This window comes from Tribolium castaneum, chromosome 2 (genome assembly GCF_031307605.1).
Source record: "Tribolium castaneum strain GA2 chromosome 2, icTriCast1.1, whole genome shotgun sequence".
Lineage (NCBI taxonomy): Eukaryota > Metazoa > Arthropoda > Insecta > Coleoptera > Tenebrionidae > Tribolium > Tribolium castaneum.
In genome coordinates this window covers 19,268,863-19,292,990 of record NC_087395.1, presented here as the reverse complement: position 1 = coordinate 19,292,990, position 24,128 = coordinate 19,268,863, and the positions used below count along the sequence as shown (strand labels likewise).

The 24,128-nt window shown below is 32.5% G+C and overlaps 2 protein-coding genes across 4 annotated transcripts; both read left to right on the top strand.

Annotated features, from left to right (window-relative positions):
- Positions 1–56: 56 nt before the first annotated feature.
- Pi3K92E (Phosphatidylinositol 3-kinase 92E) lies at positions 57–13,739 on the top strand. Of its 2 annotated transcripts, none has more exons than XM_064355068.1 (14): positions 57–178; positions 275–557; positions 605–830; positions 876–1,099; positions 4,273–4,519; positions 4,566–4,747; positions 4,800–5,033; positions 5,085–5,278; positions 5,326–5,497; positions 7,896–8,128; positions 8,178–8,777; positions 8,827–8,969; positions 11,331–11,767; positions 12,936–13,739. In XM_064355068.1, the coding sequence occupies exons 2-14, from the start codon at positions 393–395 to the stop codon at positions 13,062–13,064; spliced, it is 3,186 nt and encodes a 1,061-aa protein (XP_064211138.1). In that variant the 5' UTR covers positions 57–178; positions 275–392; the 3' UTR covers positions 13,065–13,739. The 2 variants fall into 2 exon arrangements, with proteins under 2 accessions (XP_064211138.1, XP_064211139.1); XM_064355069.1 differs by lacking the exon at positions 57–178 and adding an exon at positions 200–217.
- Positions 13,740–15,556: 1,817 nt separating this feature from the next.
- w (white) lies at positions 15,557–24,052 on the top strand. 2 transcript variants are annotated; one of them, XM_064359989.1, is made up of 11 exons: positions 15,557–15,708; positions 15,768–15,909; positions 15,960–16,191; positions 18,595–19,243; positions 19,294–19,462; positions 19,510–19,671; positions 19,722–19,853; positions 23,248–23,476; positions 23,529–23,634; positions 23,684–23,855; positions 23,907–24,052. In XM_064359989.1, the coding sequence occupies exons 2-11, from the start codon at positions 15,853–15,855 to the stop codon at positions 24,006–24,008; spliced, it is 2,010 nt and encodes a 669-aa protein (XP_064216059.1). In that variant the 5' UTR covers positions 15,557–15,708; positions 15,768–15,852; the 3' UTR covers positions 24,009–24,052.
- The last annotated feature ends 76 nt before the right edge of the window (positions 24,053–24,128 follow it).

Sequence of the window (24,128 nt, the reverse complement as noted above, 5' to 3'; positions counted from 1 at the left end):
CCGAGTTAACAACAGAAAAGTAAAATAAATGCAAAAACTGAGTTAATTAGGGTGAATTGGCCAAGCAGATTTGAATGGAGTTGGGGGATTTTGGGTTAGTCGGTGTGCCACATTGTTGTTTTTATGGGCGATGGGTGTATGATGAAAGCGATTCAAGGAGATTATTTAGAATAAACAGGTAAATTGAGTAATACGGGGAGTTACACGAGTGTTTGCAGTGTGTTTGGCTAATTTCTTGCTGTTCTGGTCAATTTCGGCGTCATTTAATTTATAGGTTAACCACAGCATTATCTGTGTTTCTCGAAAATGAAGCAGCAAAATTTTCCAAGGAAATAGCTCCCGAGCCGGAAATTCTAATCTAGAATCAAACAGTGAATTACCATGAAGTAGTGATGCGAGAAAACAATCTCCAAATGCCTCCATTTCCCCGAGAATACTCCCCGGACTTCTGGTCCTTTGACCCAGAAGATTCCGTGGAATTGACTTGTCTCATGCCTAACGGGATTGTGATTCTCCTCAAAGTATCCTACAATGCCACCCTACTGGACATCAAAGCGGTAAGTGGCCCCAAAATGGGGAAATTTTGCTTGAGAAATTGCTCCAGGACTTGTGGGAGGAGGCCCCCAAGTACCCGCTCCATGGCAAGCTCCACGACATGTCCTCGTATGTCTTCACCTGCATTAATAGCATGGCAGAGCGGGAGGAGCTGCATGACGAGACGAGGAGAATCTGCGATGTTAAACCTACTTGCGCTGTACTGAAAATTGAGTGCCTTGGGAATGAACCAGATAACAAGATCAATGTCCAGATCGGGCATTTGATAGGGAGGAGTAAGTCGGTTTGTGGAGAAAATTCCGATTAAAGTTCGTTTCAAGGTGTTAAAGAATTTGACGAGTTGAATAATCCCGAGATTAACGATTTCCGTTTTCAAATGCGGAAATTGGGCGATGATATTACGCAGAAACGCTTGAAATATACGTGGCTTGAAAAGTTGTATTATCAGTTTCCGCCGCGACTGTGTCCCAAAAGCAAAATCTTTCCGGAAACGCTTGACCAAAAAAAGAATATTAAAATTACTACACGATTTGAAGATAATGAGGTTTGTATTATTACAGACGTATTTTTTGTTTACGATGTTTTTGGATATGTTTTGGGCTTTGCGTAAACTGGGTTAAAAAATTTGCAAATTTTAATTTTATATCTAAACTTTAAATTATACCACAAAACGCGTAAGAGCTCGCAGTGGCATTTTATTATCAAGAATAACATTGACTCATATAACTGACCATTTGTTTAGACTTCGTTATCTGTTTAATGAAATTGAATAAAAATAATGCAATTTATTTTGAAAATATTAAATTAACTGATAAAAGCATGTTATGATTTACGAAAAGAGAAATTCCGTTGCTGAAAAAAAGAAATTTTACCTAAATCTGTAGATTAATAAAAAGGCATTAAAGTTGAATTCTTATTATGGAGATTGATTTTGACCAGTTTAATGAAATCTCGGGAAAAATTGAGGCTTTATCTTAAAATGTGCTTACACATAAAAGTATTTGAATTATTTAATTAATTAATGGAAATTATTTTTTGATTTTATTAATAATAATTTTAATTAATTCATGTTTATTATTATAAATTGTCGAAAAAAAAGCATTGCCTCCGCTGCAGGCAGCGGCGCCCATACCAGCTGCCGGCAGTGAATTTAGAATTTGGTGTTAATTTCACAATTTTCGAGATCAAAGCAGTAATAGCAGTAATAATAAAAAAGCTTGTAATAGTTTTTTAAATGTTTTTTAAAACTCTGAAAAATATTTATATCTCAGAAATTAAGTGTTATATACTCTTATTACTAGTAACGCTCGAAAAAGGCTAAAAATATACTCAATACACAATTTTTAGTAAACCTTTCGGCGAAATGCCTTGATGATACAATTGCGTTTATAATAGTAAAACGGTCAAAAAATGGAGAAATTATTACATTTTGATTTAGTTTAGATACTTTTGGGTTTGCTTCACCAAAATCTTGTGAAAAAACTTATCACAAAAGTGGTTAAGTGCTCGAAAAAGAACAGCATTCTCGATTTTTTGGTCAAAGTGTGATGAAATTTTGCGAAGTAATTGGGTATACAACAGTAAAACTCTCGAAAAAGGCAAAAATTTAATTTTGACTTAATTTAAATAGACTTTGCTTTTACTTCAGAAAAGTGCTTGAAAAATATTACAATAGCACCAATTTCGACTGACATTAGCGGTGTTTTACGTGTTATCTTTGCCAAAATTTTGCGAAAAATTAGACGTATTAATAGCTCAATGCTCAATTTGCTTCGAAAGGATTTAACGAAATCTCACAGAAAATGTGCTTAAAACAACATCTTGGAGTTATGTAAATTTTTCGTTTTAGTATTTGTACTCGCGAAAAAAGTTTTTTAGATCAAAAACGCATTTAATCTGTGGAAAAACGCACTAATAACACCGTCGATAATGACATTTCTATTTAGGCTTATTTTATTAAGTCTTAAATTTTGCGAGATATTTCCGTTCTCACTAAAAAGACAACGTTCCTCATTTTGATTTAATTGAATAGATTGGGTTATAACTCTTGAAAAATTGAGTTTTTAGCTTAAAAAATGCTTATGCCTTCGAAAAATGCAAAAAACAATACCGTTTTCGACTTAATTTTGATGAAATGCTTTGAAACTATTGCGTTTATAATAGTAAAACAATCGCAAAAGGTGAAAATAATATCATTATTTTCCATTCGATTTACAGATTTTTTTGCTTAGATTTAGCCTTTTCTCGTGGAAAAACTGAGTTTCTAGCTTAGAGAAGTGGTTCGATGATCGAAAAAGATAAAAATAACACCATTTTCGACCCACTTCAGCGCTTTTTGTCTTATTTTGATGAAATTTTGCGAAATAATTTTGTTTTGAGCGAAATTACCAAAATTCTAAAAAAAATTCGGATTGGTTTAGCGGAAATCAGGCGAAGATACAGTCCTAAGTTCACCACGTTCGAAAAGGACAAAAATAAAACAGGAGTACTATTTTTGACACTATGTAAATTTTTCGTCTTATTTGAACGATGTTTCGCGAAAATTTTCTGGTCGGTTTGGAGAAATATGCGAAAAGAACTAGTTTTTAGTTCAAAAACACGTTCAAACGATTGAAAATAATATTTATTATTTTCGACCGAGTCATTTCAACAAAGTTACTTACCTAATTTGAAGTGGTTCTGTAAATCTGCGTAGCGAAATCTCTTAAAAAAATTGAGTCTTTAAGTTAAAATGTGCATAGATCTTTGAAAACGATAAAAAACACTGCCATTTGTTACTCAATTTGGCAATTTTTCGTCTTACTTTGTCGAAATTATCAGGAAATTGGTCGAAAAATGCTAAAATAATGTCGGGTCAGGTTTAGCGAAATTTCGCAGAAAAACGAAGGTTTTAGCTCGGAAAATAACTAGTTGAGAAGTCGAAAAGGACAAAAATAATACCATTTCCACCCCAGTTCAGGGATTTTTCTGAAATATTGCAAAATAATAGCGGCTTTGGCAGCAACAGCTTTACCAGAATCTTACAGAAAAACTGAGTTCAGCTTAAAAACATGCTTAAACAAGTGAAAACACTCAAAAGTAACATAATTTTTTATAATGTCGAGCAACATCACTATTAAGCTTAGGAATGCGGTTCACTTGTACAAAAGAACAAAATTATTTTTACATTATCTTTCTTTTTCGCATTATTTGAACGAAGTTTCGTGAAAATTTTCGGTTTGAATTAAAGAAATGTCGCGAAAGAAGCAAATTTTAAGTGATTTTTCGGAACGGTTTTGCAAAATTTTTCTGAAAAACTTAGCTTTTGGCTCAAAAAAGACTTAAATTTTCGAAACATTTTTGCATTTTTGGCATATTTTTGACAGAATTCTTCAAGTTACTCGTTTTTTTAGTTGTAAAATGTGCTGAAATGCTCTACAGGATTAAAAAATACCGAGATTTTGAATCCAATTTCAAAAATGTGCTTAAACGATCGAAAAAAAAAAACAAAAATAATACTAATTCGACCCAGTTTAGCCCGATTTAGGAAAATTTTGCCACAAAACAGTGATTTTAATTCAGTAAGAGCTTAATTGCTTCCAAAATTATTAACATTATTTAGTAATTGTTCAACTTTCGTGGGCGACATTTTGTGCAGGACTCTTTTTATTCCAAAACATCGTCTTGGGTTATGGAAAAAATACGTTATTTAATGACACCAAATAATTGTTTTTGCAGAATTCTTTTACGTTCAATGTCTCTCCTTACATTTACCCAAACAAATTATTGGAAATGATTCTCGCGAAAAGGTCCAACGTTTTGAAAATCAGATACGACCGTTGTAACGATTATGTATTAAAAGTGTGTGGCCAGGACGAGTATTTAGTAGGAGATCACCAACTCATTCAATTCCAATACATCCAAGACTCTTTATCTACAGACGTAACTCCTATTGTGGTCACAGTGAGAGTTAACAAAGTCCCAGGTTTGTTGTAGCAATGATGCAAACAAAATTCGAGGTGTGTTTTTAGTCACTCCTGATAATCCCTACGAATCGTTGGATAATTTCGACCACAGGAGAATGCGGTCGACTTATTCAACATTAACATGGCGTAAAAGAGCCCACAAGTCGGCTTGGGATATTCAGAGGAAGTTTAGTGTGACTTTGAACGCAGTCAGCGGATTGAATTGTGATATGAGGAAAACAAATGAGGTATTTTTACAGTTACAAACTCTTTCGCTTAATTTAAGTAATTTTGGGTTAGATTGGCATTCAGGTGGGATTGTTTCATGGGGGAAAGTCGCTTTGCGAAAGACTTAAAGCTTCCATCCAACCAATAAACGAAAAGAATGAAAGTTTTTTTCGTGAGACTTTAGTTTTTGATATCTTAGTGTGCAATATACCCAGAAATGCGAAATTGTGTTTTTGCATTTATGAAGTTCCTAAATCTAGTAAGTTAGTTAGAACGAAAAAAGGCAAAGAATATGGAAATAATAAGGTAGGTATTTGATTAAAAGGAAACAATTAAATACTACTCATTTTTATCTAGGAGTCTATTACTCCTATAGCTTGGGCTAATACGACCGTTTACGATTTTAAAAACCAGCTGAGAAATGGCGCAATGACACTTTACATGTGGACTTTTGCCAACGATTTGATGTGTGAGGATATATTTAATGCTTTAGGGAATGTTGTTAATAATCCGAATAAAAGTGCAACGGCCTTAACACTACATCTTAATAGGTGAGACCATAGTTGTCGAGAAAATGGTTTTCTTATGTGGGTTTTAGTTTCGCCGAGGATCAAACGATTTATTATCCAACGACGGAAGCAATGATTAATTTTGCTCAGGAAAACAAAAGCAAATATATTAGTAACAGTATTGAATACAATCCGACGAACATCGAACATTGTCAGAAAATTCTTACCGAAAATGACAATTTGTTTGAGGTTCATGAACAGGTAAGGGGTCTTTTATCTTCTACTTTGTGCTCAAAATCGCTACCTTGTTTTTACTGTATTACGAGTAAATGCCTGTGAGGAATAGTCATTATTGTTTTGTTTGATTAAGGGTCCGATGAATTAGCGGTGGTATAAATTTATACCTACTATTGATAACGGTTAGATATAACAATAATAAAACGTCTTTATTTAAAGTGTAAGAAAGTACATCTCGGTAGGCGAAGTCTGTCTAGCAATTGGTTTAAATTTAACTGCCTTTACGGAAATAATTAAATAAATAAACGGAACAATAAATAAATAAATGAAATGAATTGCACGCAAATTACACTCTGCTAAAACTACAAGTAAGAGAAACTACTTAAGAAAATATAAAAAGCAACAGTGTGGAAGTTATCCATCAGAACTTTTTTTCTATAAAATAAGTATTAAGATATAATTTTGTACTCAAAATATTGAGTATTTAAATAGATTTAATGAACTAGCCTTTTACAAATGTTTTTGAATAAAGAAAAACACTTTTAATCAACATAGGCTTATCATAACATGATTAGATTTTGCGGTAAATAATTCTGTTTATCCAATCAAGATTTATTGGACGATTGTTAATATAAAATTGACTTTTTTATTTATTGTGGGAATAAAGTTACAAAGTTAACCAGCAATTGCGACAAGTTATTTGATCATCATAAAACAACACTTCAAAGAAGCTGGAACTACTATAATTACTAAAGGTTTTGTAAGGGTTTCAACTTTGAATCAAAGGGAGACACGAAAATCAGCATTCAGGTTTTTTTTGAGTTGTTTTTATCATGTTTACTATTTTGTCAAAAAAACTTACTTTTTTATTTTCATTTAATTATTTAATAAATTTTCAGTTTCTGATTTTATGAGACAAATTTGCACAGTATTACCTGCTCTTGAAACAATTTTAATCTCATAGCTTGAGAGCGATTTAAGATAAATGGACTATTTAGACTAAAGCAAAAGCTGAAACTATTCTTGAAATTAACCTTTCTTCATATTATCATGGCACAATAATCAATTTTTATTGGACCATCACGAATGAGGTTTAGTCTCAAATTTTTAAAGTGTACTTTTAAAATCTTAGATTTCAGTCAGTTTTAATAAACAAAGACGTGAAAAAAAGATATAAGTGCATATTTTTGTTAGGAAAGTACGTAATGTACTCGTAGAAGTTTGAAAGTGGTTAAAAAAATGTTTCTGAAAAAAGTTGCTATAATAGACGACACAAAAACTATTCAATTTGAATAGTTTCTAAATCTACCATTACTTAGAGATTGGAAAATGACAGGTCGTCCACAATGGGAGGAGTGCGCTGGTAAATTTAGAGAGAAATTTAACGGTGTTGTCATAGAGCAGTGCCGTGGTGTGTATTTACATACATATGTAAAGAATTTATTTTAAAATAACTTTTTTATCGCAGAATAAATAGTTTTTTGCTACGTCACTGCTCAATCTCCTACATACGAAGTACGCATTGGCTCCGCTTATCGTGGACGTTCTTAAGGTTAATATAACTACATTTTAAATTTTATAACGGATGTCCGATTTAGACGCTAATCTAAAATCTTTTGGTGTTACTTCTGAAATTTCTGAAGTAAAGAGAGATTGAACTAAGGGATAACATCCAGAGTTTGCCTTTGCTTCTAACCTATAGAGTTTCTCTTTAAATATTGAAAATAAATAGTCAAGTATATTATGGAGCGGTACTTAAACTCATACTCAAAATAAATTGATCCCGTCATTTTTATTGAATCACTCGTTGGAGAAAGCTGTTAGAAAAAAATTGGTTTGAATGTAGATTTAACTGCACTTGCAGATGAAATTGCAAATGCGCGGTCGGATTAAAGGGTTTTTAATTTAAAGCCTAATGATTTTTTATTTTGAAAATTAATTTCGTTTTCTCAAATAGTGATTTTCGTATGACATTAACCAGAAATCTGAATAATCTAAAAATTCTTTGTCGGTTTTAAAGTTTTTCGCTTTTGTCGACACTAATTTGTTGATTTCTGGGAACACCTGACAATAGTAAGGTACCTTTTTCAATCGTTTTATACTTTTTGTCGGGATGATTTTGAATCAAATTTATTTTTAGCGATTAGTTTTAATTGTTTGAAATTCAAAAATAAGTATACACGCGTTTTACTTCAAAACGGGAGGTCCTACGACAAAAAGCTGAATAGTACAATCATTACGGTAAACTTAAATTTTTAGTTTTCTTAATTTAGTATTTTGATTACTCGCGGTGTAATTTTTATTCGATATTTTTATATTTTTTATTTGAAAAAAATATTGCATTTTTAACTTGCACGTGTATGTCTCAAAGACTTAGTTATGGCGTGTCACGTGTTACAAAAATGGCTTTTTTAATCACTAGGATCGAAAAAATATCTGGCTGTTGAAAGACTATTGGAAAAAACAAAATCCGGAAGTCCTTCCTAAGCTGTTATCTTCGATTGACTGGGATACTCGTGAAGTGGTGAGCGATGTAGCTGCACTATTAAAAGACTGGCCTAAGCTTCCGCCTGAGAAAGCATTAGAATTATTAGATTATGCATATCCTGATCAGAGAGTTCGGAGTTTTGCAGTTGAATGTCTGGACGATGTCAGGTAATCAAAAACTATTTCCCCCAAACCCAAACTAAAAAAAAACTTTCAGTGACGAGGACTTACTTCTTTATCTCTTACAATTAGTACAAGCAATCAAACACGAAATGTATCTAGAATGTGATTTAGTAAAATTTCTAATAAAACGAGCGCTAAATAATCAAAAGATCGGTCACTACTTATTCTGGCATCTCAAATCCGAGCTGCAAGTCCCATCTGTATCGGTCCGGTTCGGACTTATTCTGGAAGCCTATTGCAGAGGGAGTCAGGAACACATGCCTGTGTTGTTAAAACAGTTAGAATTTCTCGATAAGTTGAAGAACAGTCGAGAACACGTCAAGAACAAAAGCAAGGAAAAGGCTAAATCAAATCTCAAAGATTACTTAACAGAGTGCCACATTGACGAGACCGTGCAAAACATTAGGAGCCCGCTGGACCCCAGTTTCCGGTGCTCTAAAATAAAATTAGACAGATGTAGGATTATGGATAGCAAAATGCGGCCGTTGTGGATCGTTCTCCAGAATTACGATCCGTTCGGAGACGATGTTTACATTATTTTCAAAGACGGCGACGACTTGAGACAAGATATGCTCACGTTGCAGATGTTGAAGATTATGGATAGATTGTGGAAGAGCGAAGGGTTGGATTTAAGGTCCGACTGGTTTAAAAAACGGAAATTGTGTTCTAATTAATTGTTGTAGATTGAGTCCGTACAATTGCATATCGTTAGGAGATAGGGCCGGTATGATTGAAGTAGTGCTCAACGCGGAGACCATTGCCAACATCCAGAAGGACAAGGGCGTGTTTTCGGCCACTTCGGCCTTCCGCAAGGGCTCGATTTTGGGTAAGTCTCTCTTTATTGCAGTGTAGTGTTATATTCCGAGAACATATCCAACATGACCATCCAGCCTCGATTCACACGTTTACTGAAAACTGATTCTTCTGTAAAATTTTATGCCGAATTTGAGTCTGTAGACGTAAAAAGACGTAAAATTAAAATTTGTCAAATTTTATGTTTATCACTTGATATTTTCCTTTTGGATAAAGCTAGAAACTTAGTTTTTTATTATTTTTTTTGCACTAGGTTCCTCAATAAATGTAGATTCTAACGTATACAGGTTGATTCATTAATACGTGTCGGCTCGATCATAGCTACACCGTCAATGATATCGAGATTAATCAAAGGGCATTGACAAAGATTTTAAAATTATTTGGTTGTACGCAGCGTGTTTCATTTTTAGAGTGCAACCTAAAACATAGTTTTTTAAATGACATCTCCAGTATATTTGCACATACAGGTGTTCTGTTTTTATTGTTATTGTTATAAAGTTAAACAGGTGATAGAACATTTAATTTTAAGAACAAAATTTCTTATAAACATGTATCAAAAATACTTTGTGTGGGAGCTACACCCCCTCATAAGGGTGCTTCTTTTAGTAGGTTTTCCTCAATATTTCAGAAACCATTACAGGTAAAACTACAAAACTTTGTACAACCGATAACCTTTATACGCCTAGTCGAATTCGAGGATCAAATGTAGAAATTTTTGAACAGGGGCGTCCCAAACTGGGGGGGGGAAGTTATCTAACTATTTTGTTTTTACTTTTTTGCCACTTTGTCAATTCTATAGTTTTTTACACAAAAATGGTCCATTCTGTTGTTTCGATACAACTTACTGTTTTTGAGTAAAATTAATTTAAACATTATGTTGTGCGTTACAAACAGTATGAAAATTAGAGAGAACAGAGGCTTTCGCGACCAGAACCTGTCCTAACCATTTGGTTCTGGTCGTCCTTCCTGATTTTCATGCTGTTTGTTGTGGTCTGTAACTTCAATTTTAAATAGATTTTACTCGAGAACGGTGAGTTGTATCGACACAATACAAGAGACCATTTTTATATAAAAAAAACTATGAAATTTAACATTTTGTTGCTGCGATTGTCAAAAAATGGAAGTCAAAATAGTTGGGATATTTTTTACACTTACAAACCGTTTAAAAGTTATGTAATTTTTTCTACAATTTAGTGCCTCTGCAGGCACATTATTAAAAAATCGCAATGCGCTTGGTTTTCGAGATATCATATTCAGAGGTTCAGACTTTTCCTGTGTGTAAACAACTATCTGAGGTATACTTTGGTTACTCGAACATACATTTGCATTGTAACATTACCATGCATTCATTTTGGTAAAATTTCAAAGACCGTAACTTAATTTTTTTAAATAGCACTTCCTGTATTTTATGACTAAGTATTATTCGGGGTCTCATGGTACATCTTTTTTACCCTTTAAGTTTTTTTTTAAAGTTGATAGTTTGTGAGAAAATTTGGTTAGTTTGTAGTTGAATTTTTCTATTACAAATATTTCGAGGACCTATAAACGGTATTCAATCAAAAAATCAATAATTGTCACGTAAAAAGACAGTTTATTTACTTGAAATTGATTAAAATTACGCATTTTAATCCCAATTTTTTACTTTTTTTACTTTTTAAGTACAGCAGCTAACCGATTTAAAGATTTTGTGTCTATAAAACGAAGCCCTGCAATTGCTTTCTTTTCCTGATCCCAACTATTTCTAATAAATCAATCATCGCCATCATAAATTAAAGATTCTTTAAAAATAATCTTACTATCGTAATTCACGTATTCACAAAAGTGAGCGTACGAAGAATCTTCTTTACATGTTAATCGACTAGCCCTTACGTGATTTCACACATTTTTGAGTAATCTAACTTGTTCTAGAGTATAAAGTCACATATATAAAAAATGGCGAAAAAGGTAAAAAAAAGTGATGAATTTGGACTAAATTGCGTAATTTTAACCAATTTCAAACGATTTTCTTAGTAAATACATTGGTTTTTTTACGTGATATTTAGTGATTGTTTTATTAATTGACCCTTGAAATACTTGCAATAGAAAAAAATATACTGCAAAAACCTTTTTTTTCTGCTGCATATTTCTAAAACATTGCGATATATATATATACATAAACACACATATGACAAAAACATGTTTTATTTAAAAATTTATTACACAATAACGAGGAATCGTAGAAAAGTAGAACTTTCACCACATTGTTCATGTTCATTGTTCTTATACGTGCGATAGGTATAGTTGTAAAACAGCGTAATGTTTTAATATTGATAAAATGTATTTAAACATTTCACAACACTGCTCGTTTTTAACCGGCGATTAACTTTTCGTCTAGCTTGGTTGAGAGACCACAACCCGACGGAGTCAGCTCTCAACAAGGCCATCAACGAGTTCACCCTTTCGTGTGCCGGCTATTGCGTCGCGACGTACGTCTTGGGCGTCGCGGATCGCCATTCTGACAATATAATGGTCAAAAAATCAGGTCAACTGTTTCACATCGACTTTGGCCACATTTTGGGCCATTTTAAGGAGAAATTTGGGATAAAACGGGAAAGAGTCCCGTTTGTGTTGACCCACGACTTTGAATATGTCATAAACAAGGGGCAGAAGACGACGCTTGAGTTTAAAATTTTTCAGGAGTATTGTGAGAAGGCTTTTGTCATTTTGCGAAAACATGGGAGTTTGATTTTGTCGCTGTGTGCGATGATGATTTCGACCGGTTTGCCCGAGTTGAGTTCGGAGAAGGACTTGAATTACATCAGAGACACTTTGGTGAGTTTGTTCAGAGGTTGTGTATGTGTTACTTCTATACCCCACATTAAAATTCGTATTGAGAGTTCTAATAATGATATAAGTCTGAAACTTTGTACACAGCCGTAATTCGTTAGGTCCTGTGCTATGATAATGTTTTTAGGCATCAACTTTGTTATTTTAAATAGAGTGCTTTGTTTTTTAAAGCTTTTCTTTAACTGTCTTTGTTGTCTGTCTGTCTACGTCATATTTTTCGAGCCAAATTTGAGAGTATTTCTGGTGTCCGGATGAACTGAAATTTTGCATGCTTACGTAATCTGCGTGACAATGTTTCCCCACTGGTGGTTTGAACCCCTAACGTAAAGAATTTCAAAATGATAAACTTTAACATGGTCTCCGTAGATCACAAATTGTGTTTGTTTATTGTTTTTGTCTCTAAAAATTAAAAAAAAATAGTTGTTTCCATGTTGAAGATCAAAATTTAGACTTTTATGGATTATAGGTAGAGTTCTATTTGTTAAACGCGTTATTATCGAACACCTGAAGACAGATATCACTACCTACTAGGTGTCTACAAAAACAGAACCCAATGCTAATTAATAGGAACAGATATAATATTGTAAAATATTACGGGCAAAAATAAGCGTTTTGTACAAAAATTTTAATGATAAAGGCCGCTTCTACTGAAAAAACTTATTCGTTAAAGGATACATTCTTAATTAACTTTAAATGAACAGCGGGTAAAAAACATACTAACAATTGCTTTAATCTTATCTAGATATTCAAAAACTATTGTAACAAATGTTAACCTTCAGCGGCTGTAAGGTTCACTTTTTCACGTTGTTTAAATAAATAAATATTGTTATATTACTTAATAAAATACCAAAGGTCTTTTTAACTATTATTTATTATTTTTAATTATGTTATATCTGAGGATGGCGTAACGGCCGAAACAGCTGTAACATAATTAAAAATAATAAATAAGAGTTACAGGGACTTCTGTTATTTTATTAAATAATTAATTAAAACTCTTACAATGAAGAAAATAAACTTCTATGAAATATTGTTCTATTTAATTTATCCATTATCCATTAACAAATCTAAAATCGGACACTTATAATAACATTATTTTTGTTTAATATATTTTCTTAATTAATTTTTTGCATTTGACTTATCTGGGTGGTTTCAGGCCCTGTCGAAGTCGGAGGAGGAGGCGCTAAACCACTTTAGGAATAAATTCGACGAAGCTTTGTCGAACTCGTGGAAGACTTCGTTGAATTGGGCGTCGCATAACTTAGCGAAGAATAATAAAGCATGAGCTAACGATTTTGTTGCCAATCAAAGTGCCAATATAATTTAGTAATATCACTAGTGAATTAATCAAATTTTGTACATATTGTTGTCGATTTAGTTGTGGAATTTTCTATCTGGAGCAATTTTTTAAATTAGGTCAAGGATATCAGGGAAATGGAATTTCCGAAATTTAGTACCTAAAGAGCGAATATTTTCATTGAGTTTAGGGTTAGACTTGACGACCATGACAATAGTCGTACCTTTTGCTTAGTTTGATATTTCTAGTTAAAATTCGGTTCTCACAACAACGTTAATGCCACGCAATGCAATTTCTTTTAAGTCGTACTGATGCGAGTACTAAAAATGTTTTTTTTTATAATTTTAATTAGGTCTTAGCTACAACACGCGTGATTTGGGTTTTACAAAAGGCACGCGCAAGGTGCACATTTATGATTTATTTATTACGTAACTATTCGTCTTGATCTTGGGAACTTATATATTTTACGGTTTTATCGTTTCTGTTCATTTAAAATGTTGTGTGAGGTACACATTAAAATATTTGAATCCCAAGAGAAAAGGAGAATAGCAGCCATTAGACAAAATGAATGTTTCTAATATTATTTGTATTACGCTGATTTATGTACAAATATTTAAGTTTCATTATATGTAAACTATATACAATAAAATGTGTCTTTATTTACTCAGTTGTTTTATTCATGACCCCAGACAACAAAAGATCTTAAAAAATGATGCTTGTTTACCTTCGTCGGTACTAAAGTGGATTTAGTACTTAAAAAGTCAAAAAAAAAGAAAAATAATTACTATATAAAAAAGATCATTTTTAAAATAAACAAGTATTTTGTGCAAAAGCGTAACAAAGTTAAAAAGAAATACATTAAAACAAAGATACAATTTAGTGATACCGTGGTTAATTTCTTAGATCAATACATATGGGGTGAATTTATTGTGTTTTAACTCTTTAATTGCTTTAGATGCAACTAAAATTATTAATTAATACTGCGTTTAATTTTGAAATAGGTAATTGGACCGAAATTGTTTTTTTATTTTTAAATAAGTTTACCCGCAAACTAAACGCCACGTGTTATTGTTGTACAGTACGTTCAAAAAGTCTTTAGATCAACTCTTGCTGTGAAATTTTGAATGTATGTTGATTTCTTACGATTACTGACGTTGATCAATCGCAAGTAGAGGATTTGACATTTCAACAGAATAGACAGACAATAAAAATCTGTCAATCTAAATTCCACAGCAAGAGTTGATCTAAAGACTTTTTGAACCCACCGTATATTATACAACGTATTTTTAAATGATTCTCATCTAGTTAACTTTGAAATTGGTATACATGTAAAAAAAATTCTGCCACTCTGCTCAAGTGAATTTTTTGTCAATAAATGTCAAAGCTATCAGTTGTAAAATTCAATTATTTTTTTTACTTTCGTTAAAAAACTGTACAAGAAAACACTTTTATTATCTAAGCTTATTTCTGAATTGGAGAATGATAATATTTGATGTCTAAATGCCTATCATTAGTTCTATAAAGCGGCATTTTCTGATTTTACAGATTTTACAGACGACTAAATGAAGATCATTCTAACACACATTGTATTTTTCGGTCATAATTTACAAATTTTTACTAATCGACCTGACAGTAAAACGAATAAGAACTAAGAAGCGGTCGTTTGTGATTATTATAAAGGAAGATTAAGAATATGTAACGAAGTACAGAAAGTACCTAGTTATCTATTTTTTTTTAGACATAAAGATTTTGAAGATCGGTGTTTTTTTGTGAAATATCAAACGGTAAGTGCGTCAGGTCAGGTCATGGGAATGTGACAAAGACAGTAGCAGGAACCCGGACTCAAATGAGATAAGGGTTCCGTTACAGTCCCGGGTTAGGGTTTCGGTCCTAGATGAAAAAAGAAAATTTTGATGCCATTTCGATAGTAAGAAAAATTAAAACAGAATTTGGGTTCCGGTTTTGGTTCCAGTCTGGTTTTCAATTCTACTTTAGTTATAAATATGTTTAACTTTAATTGTTTAGTCTAAATGTGTTCTAATTATTGCATTTTCTAAAAATGATCGAAGCTACAGCATAGATTTTATATTTTGATGATAATTATGTAACGAAATGAATAATATTACAACTGTAGTTGCACACATGGGTGTAATAAAAATTATTGTACCAACATTTTTATTTTTATTGAAAGGATGATCTAAATAAAATAAAGGTTCTGCAAAAAAATTTTGATTCCGCTCCGGTAGCCAAAAAAAAAACAAAATAACGGTTCCGATTTCAATTCTGGTTCACAACGAAAATTAAATTCTGGGTCCGGTTTTGGGTTCGGTCCAGGCGTCCGGGTCCATGGACAGTAGCAATGTATTTGAAAAATCTGTCTCAATCTTTATCAGTTATCTGAACAATTACTTTGCGGTTAAAATCTGCTTAAAACTAGCGAAGGTGTGACCGTTTGGTAGATATGGCCTGTATTTTGTAGTGGAACAAAAAAGATTATCAGTTTTCTAACCGCCTTACAGCTCCAATATCGAATAAAATCTTTAGAGGGGGTTGAAACGCTTCAACCGTAAATAAGAGGCAGTGGGGAAGACATATGATATGATCAATGGACTACAATGTATCAATTTACAAGGTATTTCACAATTCAGACAGCGTCGACAGTTAGCCTAAGTAAACAATCATTGTTTCCAGATTATTTAAATACATAGTACAAGAGATAAATTTTCATGTGTACTACTTTTAAAATTTGTGTTATTGTATTAGTGTCAGTGTAAAAATGGAAAATGAAACTGAACCACTTTTATCCGGAGTTGTATCACAAATAAACGGGAATGTAAGAATCATTTACCTTCGTTAATGTTTTACGAAACATGCATTTTTTAGAGTGGCGATAGCACAAGTTCGGCCACTTCTATCGATTTATCAACGTTCAGAGTACCAACATATGGGACAACCTCTCACCCGACCAGCAAATTGGTACCACCAGATGAGCGAATTACCTACAGCTGGACGGAAATTAACGCCTTCGCCAACGTTTCACCCTCAAAAACAAAATTTTTCAATTTGATAAAACGGAAAGATTCTCCAGTTCAGAAAAAGCACATTTTGAAAAACGGTATTACTAGTACACAACATTTTTTACTAGTAGATGAAACCAATGTGTATCGGTAGAATAATTAGCCCAAAGTCTAATCCTGAAGCAGGGGCGGATCCAGAACATAATTTTGTGGGGGGGGGGAGTAGTTTTCCAAAAAAATTTAGAATGGTGAAAATTACTGTCGGTATGTTGTAATTTTTCATCAAAAACTCCAAAATTTTTTTTATCCGAAAGATGTTATAATGCAGATTTATAAAATCTTTTAAATAAAACACCCTATATTTTGTGTTTGTGCATATTGTGTTATGTATATTTTGTGGATTTTTTGACATACAGAGTGAGTTTAAAATAAGCAAGAAAACTAACCGCCTTTATAAAATAAGGCAAAAACACAAAAATAAAGCCTTATATGTGTAATTATCTATACATTTTTTGCCTTTACTTTATTTTCTCTTTTATGAGTTTTTAAAAACCTATTATTTTAATTTTACTAGAAAGATAAAAGGTAATATCTAGATACTATCAAAAACAGTAACCAAAAATGTCGGTTGCTATTTAAAAAAAAATAAAAATGACGTCATTATTTGAAAACCAGAAACGTCACAAATCTACCTATTTACAAAGATAAAATCGATCTGTTCGAGGATTTTTCGAAAAATGACCTATAGCAGAAATATAAATTTTTTGCTTTACTTCAAACTCAGCCTGTACATAGTTTTTTTACAAATGTTTTTTACTAGTAGGTTTTGTTAAGTTTTTGAAATAATTAGATCTCATTGACAAAAACAACACATTCTTTTTAAAAATAAAAAAAAAACACAACAGAAAATACAACTTTCTTGTATTACTCTTCGATAATCCTACAATATGTTATTATTAGCTGTATCAAAACTATAAAAACGCCAATGTCGCATTGTACCGAATTATTCTTTTAAATAATATTGGTAACAATGTAAAACAGTTATAATGATTAAACCTCTCATTAAAACTATAAATTGCATGAGCTATTATTTTTTTGAAGTGCATGAATAATTTATAATTTATAACAACAACGTAATCGTCGTAATCTATGCAACAACTAATTTTGAGAGAAAATGCGACGTTGGCTTTATTAATTTATTAATGTTCATTAAACGACTTATTAGGTTATTATTTAAAAAATTTTTGTTCATTAGGCTTTTATATTGTTTATTAAAAAATTAAAATGATGTTTGGAGGTGGAGAGAGCTGGACTTCTGCCCCCTCCCCCTCCCTGGATCCGCCTTTGTCCTAAAGTGACAAGCTGTAATCGGCTAATATCCCAAAAACCTTGTTATGCTTTTTTTCATAAAACTTTAAATCTTGATGAAAGCGTTTACCGTTTGATAGCCTAAGTTTCTCAGGTTCTATTAGGATTTAGGATAATTTTACCATAAACAAAACAAAAGATGCTTGGGCTTAATCTACAATGTGTTCAAAAATGGTTGTTCATCAAGTCACCTATGAAATTGAACGTAACGTGCCGCTTAGTTTAAATTGTGAATGCTGTCAATGTGACAGATTCGTAAAAATAATGCAGAAAGGCTTCGAATCCAAAGATGAAAGAATACACAACAACAAAAATCGCGGAAATATAAAACACAAATCAAGACACTTGAAAAAATTTTGCCGAAAAATGCAAAAAAGTGAGTAGACAGAGAAACTATAAAAGTCATTTAGACGAGGCGGCACACTGAATTTGTATTCCATAATCAAGGTGATGAACAACCATTTTTGAACACATTGTACATTCATTTAACTATATTTTAAATCAAATAAATTGTTTAACAATTAATCACAGAAACAAAGAATGCCAAACTAAACACCAAAAAAAATTCAAAACTTTTTGTAAATATATTAAACAAAACGAGACGTAATATACAAATGTGACATATAGGGTGTACCAAAAATATGGTGTTAATTTTACCATGTAGGTAATAAATCTTATCAAATGCAACAACTTTTCTATATAACGTTTTGCAAAATTCTTATTTATAATTTTTACTGTTTTCCTCCTTTCATTTGTGTAAACGAGCCGGTTAGTGTTTAATAATTATTTCGTATAAATTGCAACAATTTTCATTGTTGTTTTAAATTATTTAAATTGTCCGTTTCTATCACAATTAAAATAATTTGGCTTTTTTATTTTTGTAGCCATAGGCGGATATACGTTTAAGTATGTTTGTTATCTTTATCCAAATTTTAAGTAAATTTGTTAATTTTTTATTGAAAAATTACAAATAGAAAAGATGTTTCGTTTGTTGAGCTCTGTTACCTAAATTAAGACACGCATTTTTGATACACTTGTATATTTTAGTTATCAGTGAGTAAGTAGAAAACAAAATCAGTGTAAATTGTCTCTTGGAAAAGAAAAAAAAATGTAAACTAGTGTTGTACTTCCAGTGTTTGGGGTGGCTTATCCGGGGGAGCTTTTGGCGATACTTGGCTCCAGCGGTGCCGGAAAAACCACCCTCCTCAACACACTAACCTTCCACACGTCTTCGAATTTGACCGTTTCCGGACTCCGGTGCGTAAACGGAATTCCGGTGTCGTCGAAAACCCTGGCCAGTCAATCGGCTTATGTCCAACAAGACGACTTATTTATCGGGACTTTGACGGTTAAGGAGCACTTAATTTTTCAAGCTTTGCTACGGATGGACCGTGACATCTCCTACAGCCAGAGAATGGCCCGAGTCGAGGAAGTTATTTCGGATTTGGCCTTGTCAAAGTGTCAAAACACACCGATTGGGATTTTGGGGCGAATTAAAGGGATTTCAGGTGGTGAAAAGAAACGTCTCTCTTTTGCAGCCGAAGTCTTGACAAACCCGAAACTAATGTTTTGCGATGAGCCCACTTCTGGACTCGACTCTTTCATGGCGCTGACCGTCATGCAAGTGCTCAAGGAGATGGCAATGACCGGAAAAACCGTCATTTGTACGATCCATCAGCCCTCCAGTGAGGTGTATTCCATGTTTGATAAGTTGTTGTTGATGTCTGAGGGACGAACGGCGTTTTTGGGAAGCCCGGAAGAGGCCGAAACTTTTTTCCGGGAGTCAGTCATTTCGGATTTTTCGCCAAATAATTGACTCTCATAAATTTCAGGCTTGAAGCCCCGTGTCCGCGGAATTACAACCCTGCCGATTATTTCATCCAACTTTTAGCCATAGTCCCCGAAAAGGAGGAGTCGAGTCGACAAGCAGTTAACTTAATTTGCGACAAATTCGAACGCTCGAATATCGGGGTTAAAATCGCACTCGAGGCTGCCACTACTGTAAAATCCCGCTGGGTGCGAACGTCTCAGATAATTTGGTTTTTCAGGAGAGAGAAGGGGGTTATCATGATATTTGGATGAGTGGTGAGAGTTTTAAAAGTCCGTATAAAGCCTCGTGTTGGGCCCAATTCAAGGCTGTTTTGTGGCGGTCCATTTTGGCAGTTTTTAAAGAACCGCTTTTGATTAAAGTTCGTTTACTTCAAACTCTTGTAAGGATTTTTTAGGCATAAGTTTACAATTTTGACGTTTGCGTTATCAGATCATTTCGCTCGTTATTGGAGCGATTTATTTCGGACAAGATTTGAACCAGGATGGAGTAATGAACATAAATGGAGTACTTTTCGTGTTTCTGACAAATATGACATTTCAAAACGTTTTTGCCGTTATTAATGTAAGTTTTTCCGAATGAAAATTTACAGTTTTGTGGTCAAAACTATGAGGATCCAGTCACATTTTTTTAATAATTTTCAGTACATTTCAGTTACGCGGTTGTTACCTATAGTTCCTTCCTGTTTCGTTCTTCATTTTTTTATAAATTTAATACTGATTAATAAATAGACAAAAAAAAATCTATTGTACGATTAAAGTTGCTTGTGAATTTGAAACAGAGGGCATCCTGCAGAGTGAATAAAAAGTATGGTGTTAAGCGTTTTTTTTAAACTATTTTTCTTTCATCAAATAATTATTGATGGAAGAGAAAGTAATATAAATAACGTGAGTATATTTTGAGAATGAAATTTTGTTTTGCTATGCGAGTTTTGATGCTATAAGCATCCCTACTGAAATTTTTGTTTTGCAGTAGCGCCTAGATATTAAATTTTTGACAAAAATTGAATTTAAATTACATATACCTACATTTATCAGGTCGTAGGTAGTCATTCTTAAAAAAAAGCTTTATGGTGAGTATTAAAAAAATTCGTAATTTTAAAAAATTATCTTAAAATAATTGAAGCAAAAAAGACTTGGTTCCATTTACCCATTTTAAATTAAAAAAGTTATCTTTCTATAGTGTCTACTAACTCAGTGTTACCAAAGAGCACCTTATCCATCAGGTGACAACTATTAATAAATCTATAGAAAACTTCACATAGGTTTTTGAAGAAAATTTAAGTAAAAGAGGCTGAAACGTTTAAGATTTCGTATTGTTTCGCTTAATTTAGGTCGCCGTCGTTCATTGATGTTAAGGTTCTTTTTTTCTGTCCGCTATAATAAGGGAAAAGATTTTATGTTGAGCATTTTTCCGAAAATTCTATGAAAAAAATTGGAGGAATTTTAAGCTCAAACCGAATGATATAATTGAATTACTAAATTTTACTTATTCTCGCCCGATTTTGAGCGGTACTTTTTGAATCAGGAACTTTGAACATTCCTCCTTTATTTGCCTTTTCAAAAAATTAAAATTAATATTAGAATCAATATTATGATATTTGGGACCGCTTTACAGAAAGTGAAATTAAGATTTAATTAAAATTAAACAAATTCAAATTAAGTTGCCATTCAAAATGCATTGACAAATGTCAAGCTAATCGCGATTAAAATTTAATTGCAATTAAAATGTTCTGTAAACTGGCTCTTAAAATATTCAGTAACTCGGCTTTAATTTGAATTATTTTAATTCTAAATTAAATCTTAATTTCGCTTTCTGAAAACCGACCCTTAAACTAATTTCTCTTCATCTTCAGTTAAATTGGTGCGTTTTTTTTTGGAAGTTTATTATTATTTATTTAACTTAGTTTTTGATTCTGAAAAATCTTTAAAAAAAGATTTTATCAAAAGATCTTGACAATTTATTTAACAATGCCTGTACATGATGATTAGTTATACGAGTACTGTACCTGCTTTTTTCAAGAAATACCAAACAGTACAATATTATAACATTAATACCATGCAATTTTTTTTTAATTTTGATCTAGTTATCTCAGCAGTGAAATGTATTGCGTAAACAACTTCAGCAACACTTTATCTGTCAATATGTCCAAAATGTTCACCGAAGAATATTTACGTAATGGACATCGAGTTAACGTAACTCTCATGGATAACTAGATCAAAATTTTGGAAAATCGCATGGTACAAGGTGTATTAAAATGATTTTCATCTAGATAACTTTGAAAGAGGTTTATGTGGAAAAAAAACTTTCCTGTTCTGCTCAGGTGAAACCGTTGTCAATAATTATAAAACTGCCAGTTTTTATAATTATAAAATGACAATTAATTACTTTTAAAAGTTTCGCTACTGAGCAATTAAAATGTTACATTGTACAAGAAAACACGTTTATTATCGATTATTTCTGAATTGGAGAGTTAATAAATGAAAATAACAATATTCTACTTGTCATTCCGAGTTAATAAAAATGAAGCCAACATCGCAATTAACCAAATATTTTTTTTAAATAACGGTGATAAAAATGTAAAATAGTTATTGATTATTTTATCTGTCATTGGAAATGTAAATTACAGTAGCTATTAATTTTTTGAAGTGCATGAATAATTTATAACATTAATTCTGAGAGAGAATGCGGTCTTGCTATTTTTATTGAACTATAATAGATATAACGTCTCAATATTCTGAAAAGCGGTATTTCTGATTTTACATAAGAAACTACCAGGCGACTAGATGAAAATCATTTTAATACACCTTGTATAATAGTATATTTATTAAAGATAGGAATAGAAAAATTATTTTTGAACAAAATGAGGAACCAAATGTTTGTTGTTTAAACTATTTGCTTTAAAAAATAGTAATGATGAAAAAAATTGTTGTTGATAAGCTTTGTGAATTTTTGTTTTAAATGGCAACCATTTATGAAAAAATATTCGGAATAAATTACGAGTAAATTTAATTTACATCGTAATCTTCAGATGATAATTTTATACCAAAAAAGTTTTATAAGTTGCTTTTAGAAAAAGGTTCAACCCTGGAGAGCTTTGCCTATGAAACTGTTGACTAATAGCTTTTGCTGCATAAAAGATTCAATTAGACTTATATTCAGTATTTAATTGAAACTTAAAATTTTGTGGGTTATTGTGTCGGTAATTCTCAAACTATAGGTAAGTTTTTCAGTTAGTAGTTTGGAGCATTAAAACGTACAAATTACGTAAACGGTCGTTCTCATTTTTGATGTTAGACCAGAGATATCTAGAAGAAATCGTCTTAATATAAATTGAAGAAGAGAAATGGTATTCAAGTACAAAATGACAACAGTGATCAGAAGATAAAATCAAAACTTTCTAATCAGTCAAAAAAGTCTAAAAAAATAAAGGACGATTAATAAGGAAGGATGTTATTAAAGTCGATTAGTGAAAGTTTTGTCTTAGAAGCTGGTAGTGACTCTCAACTAGAAGCTTCAAACGATACCAGATGCGGATTTATCTTGAAACCTACAGAAGGAACGACTGCATCAATGTGCTTTTCAGCTTTCTAGTTTCATATATTTTTTATAGCTTTCTATTTTTCTAATTTGTTAAGAACTAAAATCAGTCAGGTAATTCATTCAATAAGAAAAAAGTTTAAGCAAAAACGCTTGGCTCTATACGGGTTATTCAGGTCATATAATTTTTTGGAAATCATTTATACGTTTTGTGTTAAAAGTTACGATTAAATAACTACACTTCATTGTGAATAAAGTTCTAATATAATACATATAGTTGACACTGAGATAAGAAGCTTATTAAAAAAACAATATAAATAATACATGTTTTTTGGTTCTTCAAACAAAACAAAATGTTTCATTGTGTCTGTTTCCTCACTTTTGGCTTTGAATCACCTCCCAATTGACAAATTATCAGGTGTTTAGTGGCGAGCTCCCCGTCTTCCTCCAGGAGCACCGCAACGGAATGTACCGTCCCAGTATTTATTTCATCAGTAAAACGCTCGCCGAATCTCCCATTTTTATAATAATCCCCGTTATTTTAACATCCGTTTGTTACTTCATGATCGGATTAAACTCACAAGGCTTCCGATTTTACATCGCTTGTGGCATCATGATCCTGGTTGCAAACGTAGCGATCAGTTTTGGTAAAACCAAAAATCGAAGCAGTGACTCATTCCCTCTAATAACAATTTTCAGGATACCTGATATCCTGTGTCTCCCGTAGCGTTTCTATGGCTCTGTCAATCGGACCTCCTTTAGTTATTCCGTTTTTGCTGTTTGGAGGCTTCTTTCTTAACGTTAGGTACTTGGGGGTCTAACAGTTACATCACAAATCTAATTTGGGGTTTTAGCTCGATACCGATTTATTTCAAATGGTTGTCGTTTCTGTCGTGGTTTCGCTACGGAAATGGGGCTCTGATGATCAACCAGTGGGAGAATGTGACCAACATTCAGTGCCCAAACGCCGATCTGCCGTGCCCTAAAGACGGGCATGTTATTTTGGAAACTTTCCATTTTTCGGAGGTTCAAAATTAAAATTTGAACAAACACTTGTAGTATTTGCTTTTGTTTTAGGCCGATTTCGTAATGGATGTGGTTATGTTGGCGGTCCTTATCGTGGGATTTCGACTGGTGGCTTTTCTGGCATTGTTAGTTAAGACTTGGCGTTTCAAATAGTTGAGTTGTACTTTTGTAATTAATAAAATTGTGCGAGAATTCAATCTGGTGTTATTAACGCTTTGATAAATTTAGATCGATCGCTGAAAAAAATACCAAGGGGTGGGGGAACCGGTGTAA